Source organism: Camelina sativa, chromosome 4 (genome assembly GCF_000633955.1).
Source record: "Camelina sativa cultivar DH55 chromosome 4, Cs, whole genome shotgun sequence".
Classification (NCBI taxonomy): domain Eukaryota; kingdom Viridiplantae; phylum Streptophyta; class Magnoliopsida; order Brassicales; family Brassicaceae; genus Camelina; species Camelina sativa.
This window is the reverse complement of record NC_025688.1, coordinates 23,314,080-23,322,897: the sequence shown is the minus strand read 5'-3', so window position 1 is coordinate 23,322,897 and position 8,818 is coordinate 23,314,080. Positions and strand designations below refer to the sequence as shown.

The 8,818-nt window shown below is 36.2% G+C and overlaps 1 protein-coding gene across 4 annotated transcripts in view; it reads left to right on the top strand.

Annotated features, from left to right (window-relative positions):
* LOC104782022 (ubiquitin-conjugating enzyme E2 variant 1C) overlaps positions 1 to 1,274 on the top strand; it is a 3,489-nt gene extending 2,215 nt beyond the window's left edge. For 2 of the 4 annotated variants that reach the window (XM_010506833.2, XM_010506834.2), the window contains exons 2-4: positions 404 to 546; positions 670 to 795; positions 877 to 1,274. In XM_010506833.2, coding sequence (XP_010505135.1) covers positions 404 to 546; positions 670 to 795; positions 877 to 1,017 — 410 coding nt within the window. In that variant the 3' untranslated portion in view covers positions 1,018 to 1,274. The remainder of the gene's footprint in view (positions 1 to 403; positions 547 to 669; positions 796 to 876) is intronic. The other 2 variants (XM_010506835.2, XM_010506836.1) reach the window with 1 other exon arrangement.

Here is an 8,818-nt window from a genome sequence, read left to right as displayed (position 1 = left end):
TCATCTCTAAGTTTTCTAGGGTTTTTGATTTGAGGCGAGAACGCGTCTTGGGGTTTATCTTAGATATGTTTCAATCGATCTTTCTTCTTGATTGTTTTATGGGTTAATCTCTGTTATCTCTATCTCTATCTACAACTTCGAAAGTTTTCGTCTTTTGATTGGTATTGAAACTCGCTCGCGTGATAACTTTTGTATTAGCGTTCTGTGATAATCCAAATTCTTGAGTTAGGTTGCGGTGATGATGGATTGTTTTCATCATTTGATTAGAATTGAGAGTTTAATTGTCTAATTGTGTTTGTTTCATTCACTAAAACAGAGTTTTTTTAGAAATATAAAGACAAAAAGAGTGATGAGCTGAGCTGAGTTGTTTGATGTTTACCTTGTGGATGTTACAATTATATAGTTCCGAGGAATTTTAGATTGTTGGAAGAGCTTGAAAGAGGTGAGAAGGGTATTGGAGATGGAACTGTTAGCTATGGAATGGATGATGGAGATGACATTTATATGCGTTCTTGGACTGGCACTATCATCGGTCCTCACAACGTAGTTATATCTCTTCTTTTTTTTTTCAATTCTTCACTTGTCTAGAAACTTTTTTGAATGATATGGAAACAATTGTTGTGTCTCTATCTTGAATGGTTTCATCTGACTGGTACTTTGTTTGTCCAGACTGTACATGAGGGTCGAATTTATCAGTTGAAACTCTTCTGTGACAAAGATTACCCTGAGAAACCCCCGACTGTTCGGTTCCATTCACGCATCAACATGACTTGTGTCAATCATGAAACCGGCGTGGTAGGAAATGTGATTTTTGGATTTTTAAATGATTTGTTGCTTTTGAATTAGTTTTACTCAAATGTGGAATTTGGATATCAGGTGGATTCAAAGAAGTTTGGAGTTCTTGCAAACTGGCAAAGGGATTACACAATGGAGGACATACTGACTCAATTGAAGAAGGAGATGGCTGCATCGCATAACAGGAAGCTTGTTCAACCTCCTGAAGGAACCTTCTTCTAATACCTCTCAAAAGCCTTTGAGGGGGGCTTTCTCCATTGTTGATCTCAAGCTTTTCTCTTTCGTACCTAAAAAGTAAAAACAATGGTGTCTGTGGATGAATGATGATGTTCGATTAATCATCTGGAGTTTAATCCTTGTGTGCAAAAATATATGAAGACAAAGTTGTATCATGTCTTCATCTTCTCAATTTAGATATAATATGGCAAACTGATCTTCTAGGAGCAGAAAGCAGCTTTGTTTGGCTTTATTTCGTGTTAGTGAAATTGTTTACTTTCTTTCGCTGTCACTCGACTTGAGCTCTCCAATTGTCTTCATATCATGCAAGAACTGGGTCAAGATCATGGACTGTAGGTCTACATATAGTTTGGTATTGGAAATTGAGCCCGAGATTAGGTATTTTATTGAAATATATGTATCATTCAGACCTTCACTTAACTAGTTAGTCTTCATCTCTCTGTTCCTCGTGTCAAAGCTTCAGTTTCGTGTTTGATTTGGACAAAAGAGTGAAGGCTGTAACGTACTAACGTCCAGTATTATTTAAAAACATGTCGGTGTGTCTGTTTCCTCATGTCCTAAGGCTTGGGAAGTGTGTCATATCTCCTTCACCTTAAGCTTGATTTTTAACGACATCCATTACCTCCTCTTACCTTTTTTCCATCTTTATTCTTTTTTTGCCATGTGACTTTTTGTTTTTACTTCACAAATCACAAACATTGACAACTATTTTTATGGCTATCTTTCAATCTATGCAACTCCTTTTTGGTTCTTAAGGCATTACCTTTCTTTTTTATGTCGTTTGTCACATCATAATCATATCATTCAAAGGTACGTGTACCTTGATACATAATGAGTACGAGAGAATCTAACTCTCTGTAAAAACATTGCGAATGGTTTTATAAATAAATGACATTAGAACGGATAGTTACTCGGATCACGAAGATCTAGACTCGGTTGCCATATCAACGCCATGTCTAATAAGTATGGTACGTAACATGACATCTAAGTCGACGACTATTAACAGTTTGATTAACGACGTTAGGATCTGTTGAGATATGATCCAACTTTGAAACAGGAAGTTGTAGTGGATCAGAAGCTTTTCTACGTTTGTTTAACATGGGCCTGTTTGGTCTGTCAGAAACTGGGCCATATATTAGTGTGAAACCCATACAGGAACCGACTCTGTATTAGATATAAATACAGAAAGTCACACAGATGAAGAGAGAGAGCAAAAAAGAGCTGCGCCGAACCCTAGTTCAGGTGGTTATGAAGAGGTGAACAGAGCTAGAGAGAGATGTAGATTCTCGGTGTATCTAGGCTCAATCTCTTGTTATTCTTCTTTCATATGTTGTTCTTGTGAAACTCGTTCTAGGATGTTAGACGAGTGTGAGAGATATGTTGTAACCATAACACATATGTAACTCTTGATCTATAATGGATGTTGAGGACTCTGCTTCCTCCCCAGACGTAGTGAACTGGGTTACCAAATCTCTGTGTTCTCTGTTTATGTGTTCTCTCTATTTCCGTGTTTAAAGCTTGTGTCAGATCCATTAATCAGTACTTGATTGAATCTAAAGTTGTTGTATCAATTTACAGCAAGTGGTATTAGAGCCTCAGGTTCTTGAGGAGCAAGCTTTGTAAGAAAGCTTTCAGATTTGTGAAGGAAAGTGATAGCTTTATATCAGATCTGTAGTTCTCAGAGAGATGGTGCTACAAGAACATGAAAGAAGAAGATGGTGTCTGTTCTGGGTTTCAGAACGTCGATGTTGGAGGAAGGAAGATTCACTACAGCGGATCCAATAAGATCAGATGTTTTCAAGTTTACGAACTCTGAAGGATCTACATCGTGTCTCCTCCAATGGCTCGAGAGTTGAACATCAATTTGAGTTCTGTATCAAGATATTCATTGGTGATGATGTTGATATCAGTTATATGATGTATCTTGAGGTTGGTACAAGAACGCTCATCCATAGAGTTTGTTCTTGATTTAAGGTTGCACAACCAACTGGAGATTAGTTTGAGGTGGAGTTAACCTCTACTTGCTTTAGGCTCAAATATTGAAGACGTCAAGTCTGTATCCTCTACAGTCACAAGGTCAAAGTGTGATGTTCTGAAGAATTGTTTCTATTTGTTGATGGTTTGCTTGAGTTAAGAGAATCAAAATCTTGGTATAACACAAAAGGTTGGCTATTGATTTTGCAAGGGATTATCCAAGATTCAATGCTAGGTTTCAGGTTGTGTTTTGGTATATTTAGTTTGTTGAAGGTCTGATACAGCTTGTGTGCGAGTTTCAGAAGTTTGAACAATCTATATGAATAGGATTCTGCTACAATGGGACGCCATAAAAGCTTGAATTCCTATGTGTGTTAATGGTTGTTTAAGTATCAATAAGGTTTTCTGGTTCAGATCAAAGAAGAAGTTGCAGATGAGCATGAAACAGTTTCAGGTTAATCTTTTGGAAATAAGACAGGTTAGGATCTTTGAGGAAATTTAAGTCTGGCTAAGATTTGAGAATGTGTGTAGTTTATTGCAGGATGTGAGTATTAGTGTCAATGGTTAGATTCTTTTGAATCTAGGAAAGGTTCAGAGTGTTGATGATCCGGTGTTAAAGGAGATCATCAAGGAGCTGAAAGGAGTCTGAAGAAATTGGCTCAAGACTACAAGGTCTGTTTTTTGATATTTTGTGGCTTGAAGCAGAAGGAATAGATGGGTGTTCTGTTAGAATAACATGTAAGTGTGTAGTCATTGTTCAAGTTTCTGTGGATGTGGCAGAGACTGATCAAGCTCAGGATATAGTTGATGTGACACATGAGTTGTGTGAAGACGAGTATAGACTCATGGTGAAAGAAGGAAAAATCAGTGATGTTATGACTAAAGGCTTCAATTTCAAAAGAGATGAGATAACATGGTTATAGTGAAATTCATACGTGGAAGACTCAAGGTCTTAAAGTTTGCATAGTAGGCCATCATTGTTGGTTTGACATGATGATGAAGAGAAAACATGAGGTTGCATTGATAATTGGTAGCTGATCAGATTGGTTGTCATCAAGGTGGAGTTTATATTTGGTGATAGAAATTAATATGATTGTTTAGCTTAAACTGGATTAGTAATGTCAGTTGGAAGCTAGTTTAATCAAGAATCATGTGGTTATTCTTAGAATGTATCAGGCATCTCGCTCTGGTATATATTGCGGCTAGTGCAAAAGTATACAAAGTCTTGATAATAGCAGTCAAGGGAGTATGTAAATGAGTCAAGATTGTTTGAAACTATAAGAAAGTGTGGAAATTCGCATTCAAGAGGTGTTTATCTACATGATGGAGTGTACAGAGGTCAGTGTGAATTTAACAAAGGTAAGCTAAGATGGTGATTGTCAAAACTGTTGGCTGAATATTTGTTATGTGTAGTTGGAAACAACAGCGGTGCATTTTGGGATTCAATATATTGTTGTCATACAAATTGTTGTTGAATCGAAGACTGTTTGAGGTGTTTGGAACATATTTGATTCTAGAGTTCTGCTATGTGGTTCAGAAGGATTTTCTGAGCTAGTAAGCAGAGATTTAAAGGTTTTGATTCAGTCACTAGGACAATTTCTATGGAGTCAGTTAGAACCATAGAGGAAAGACTGTTTGATTTGAAGACACATAAGTGATTGTGTTGTGTCTGAGGTATTCAGTCATGGAGTGATCTCTGGTATTGAAGTAAGTTACAAGGTTTTTTTCTGTGAAATCAGAATGAACACTAAGGTGTTTTTTCCTCTAAACGAGAATCTTAGAGACAATTGCATGTGTTTGTAGGTATGGTCTATGTAATTCATATCAGGAAAGTTTGTTGTGCATCTCACATGGAAACATGTTTTATTTCAAGGCTTGAAGTATTTGCAACTGATATGAAGTCATAGAAAGGCTGATTATGAAAGAGAGTCAAAATTGCATTTGTTGATCAGTTGAAGACAACTACTTGAGAAGTTGTAAGTTGTATGTTTGCATCATAAGGTGGAGTTTGAATAATCTCCTTGGTAAGAGGCTGTTAAAGGCCTGAGAAGATTTATGATCTCGTAACAAGTTTTTTGGTGGATTCTGCATACTGGTGAATGTGTTGCAGAGTTGGAGTAACACATCATGAGCTTAAGGTTTGATGTGAAGAAGCTTTAAGGTATTGTCTCAGACATATCACATGTTATGATGATATAAGACATGGTTGAAGTGACTGACAGCGTGTCACAAGCTGTTGGTGGTAGTTCTATTTTATTAGGATGTTTGAACCTGTGAAGTGGTTCAGGTTGATATGTTAAGACATATGGTTGTAATGGGTAATCTCGGGTTATACAGTGGTGTTTCTGGATGTTGAGATTCTTTACATGTCTAACAAACTCAAGAAGGTGTTGTTGNTTTGGTGGATTCTGCGTACTGGTGAATGTGTTGCAGAGTTGGAGTAACACATCATGAGCTTAAGGTTTGATGTGAAGAAGCTTTAAGGTATTTTCTCAGACATATCACATGTTATGATGATATGATACATGGTTGAAGTGACTGACAGCGTGTCACAAGTTGTTGGTGGTAATTCTATTTTACCAGGATGTTTGAACCTGTGAAGTGGTTCAGGTTGATATGTTAAGACATATGGTTGTAATGGGTAATCTCGGGTTATACAGTGGTGTTTCTGGATGTTGAGATTCTTTACATGTCTAACAAACTCAAGAAGGTGTTGTTGTCAAGGTGTATGATCATACATGTGAGAGACAACACTTGTGGTTTGAGTTAACCCGGTTTGGTTGTAACTCAAACAGGTACAAAGAGTTAATTGAAGATCATTGATTTAGTGGTTGTTATTTGGTTGGCTCAAGTTGTAACCGGCTCACTCTATCTATATGAGTGATAAGGAGGGTTTGTTATTGTGATAAGTTAGAATCAGAGAATTGGTTCAGGTTGAAACAAGGGTGTTTCAATATTTCTGTAGTTGATTCAAGTAAAGGTTTGATTTTTGTCTCAGAGCGCACAAGAGTTGGAATTCAAGGGCTAGCAAGTTAGAATCAGGTGTTGCAGAATGAAAATTCAATCACTAAAACAAGTATATGGTGTTTGACAGAAAACCATGATGAAAATTGTTTGATTGTTTAACTCATAAGTGGTTTAGCTTATGAAGTGATCTGTTAAGTGAACATGTTGTTGGTGTTGTTAACATGTTATTGTATAGCTTATGAGTGGGAATCTCATGATCAAAGCTATGAAGATGTCAAACGCATGACAAGGATGAAACAAGAGTGTCTTGAGTACTGGTTTATCTCTGAAGGAATGGACATGAGAATTGTCGAGGTTCAGGGGTCTGTGTGATGGTTATTCATAGAAGGATGCGTTGATGGTTGATGCAAATTTTAGGAGTTGAATTTGCTGAGTGTGACTTATGCAGGTTATTGAAGATTGTTTAGCCAAGTTTAGAGCTGGATTCCAAAGGTTCTATGAGCGTGTTTCTTCAAAGTTTCAAGCTTGAATCAAGGTGGAGTTTGTTGAGATATGATCCAACTTGAAACAGGAAGTTGTAGTGGATCAGAAGCTTGTCTATGTTTGTTTAACATGGGCCTATTTGGTATGTCAGAAACTGGGCCATATATTATTGTGAAGCCCATACAGGAACTGACTCTGTATTAGATATAAATACAGAAAATCACACAGATGAAGAGAGAGAGCAAAAGAGAGCTGCGCCGAACCCTAGTTCAGGTGGTTCTGAAGAGGTGAACAGAGCTAGAGAGAGATGTAGATTCTCGGTGTATCTAGGCTCAATCTCTTGTTATTCTTCTTTCATATGTTGTTCTTGTGAAACTCATTCTAGGATGTTAAACGAGTGTGAGATATATGTTGTAACCATAACACATATGTAACTCTTGATCTATAATGGATGTTGAGGACTATGCTTCCTCCCCAGACGTAGCTGCTGATGCAGTGAACTGGGTTACCAAATCTCTGTGTTCTCTGTTTATGTGTTTTCTCTATTTCCGTGTTTAAAGCTTGTGTCAGATCCATTAATCAGTACTTGATTGAATCTAAAGTTGTTGTATCAATTTACAACAGGATCAATATATGTTTTAGCCAAAAATGTGTTAATCAATACTCAATAGCCGTTAACAGCACTTAACAATCATAGTTGAGTTTTTAACTTCTTCATCCATATATTGTGTTACCATTTTACAAACTACAACAAAATGTAATCGACACTACGTTATCTTCTATGAAGAGCAACAGTGGGTGTTTAGATTTGTAAATTTTGTAGTGACTTTCGAAAGTCTATGCACATATGACATACCTTACCACACGGTTCATGAGTCGCGCCACCTCATTTCATATCATACGACCAAATCATTATTTTAACTTTTGTTAACGACGACCAAATCATTAGCAACCAATGAATCATACATGATGATAACAAAAAGTGTAATATAGTGTAGAGAATTGCATACATATACATAACGCAAATGGGTCCATCCAAAAGCCATGCACCCATGTGCTCATCATTCAACGGAAGGTACAGACGATTTTTCGTTTGATTTTAGCTTTGGTAGCGCATCTGGCACTGGCAGTCGTGTTTTGTTTAAAAAAAAAAAAAAATTGTGGGTTCATCTTCATGGATGGTATGTTGTAATTGTAAATTACATACTGATTAGTAATTAGGAGCGGCTACGTACGTACATTGAGGTATGTTTGTTTCGTAATTGCTAGCGACATTGACAACAATCACCAACATGTTTTTGTTCGTTTCCTAGTCATCACAACATCCAGTGACCATCAACAGCGATCAAATCTTGTTCGTTTTGTGGCCATTAGTATAGCGATTCTTTCAGTAGTTAACGATTAATAAACAAACACGATCTAATAGTTGATGAATGCAAAACAAGCATGATTTAATCTTTGGTAACTATCGTTGTGGTCAGCGAATTCAAAACGTAGAGAGTCAAATATAAGTTACTATTAAATCATTCTTTTGGCATTATTTAAGAATGATGGTTATAAGTTTGCCTTCCTTTTGGTGAAAATTGAGATTGCTTTTCAATTTTAATCTTAAATTACCACAAACATCACGATTTTTGAAAAAAAATTGCATGGATGGATTCAAGGCACTCGTATGAGGTGAAATTTAGAATATTTATTTGGGCCACTAGAGAGAAGACAATAATGGTCCCAAAAGAAATAAAAAGGATTAGTTAGATAAGATTGGGCCTACAATATTCCTAGAAAGCGATAATCTTATTATTATATTCAAAGATACAAAACAGTAAACATCACAAATAAATATATTTCGTATATTCAAAGATACAAAACAGTAAACATTCTCCAACTTCTGAGCTACAAATATTATATTTCGTATTCGTGACACCAACACACTGTCCCCTCTTCACTACTTTAGTCACGTCGCTGCAATTTCATGGACCCAAAAAACACTCGCATTATAAACCTTAAGATATCTCAATTATTACTACAAGATGTGTGTTTCTACGTCATGAATTTGTGTCGGGATAACTTTTCATGTTTAAACCTCGATCCAATTCCCAAACAAGATATCTATATATAGCTTTTTGTAAGCACAATCATTTGTATAGTTCATTTTCTTTTCTTGATCGTCAATCCTGTAGTAAATTTGGAAACTCGAGGAAGTACTTAATAATCGACTTTTGTAATTGATTTTGTAATCTTTTAAAATTACAAGTTTACTGAGAGGTAGTAATATTATTTGTTTGAAGGGATTAGACAAACGGTTTTTTTTTCCAGATATATTTTAAAAATGGTAAGCTAAATCTCCTAAGGTTAATATTAC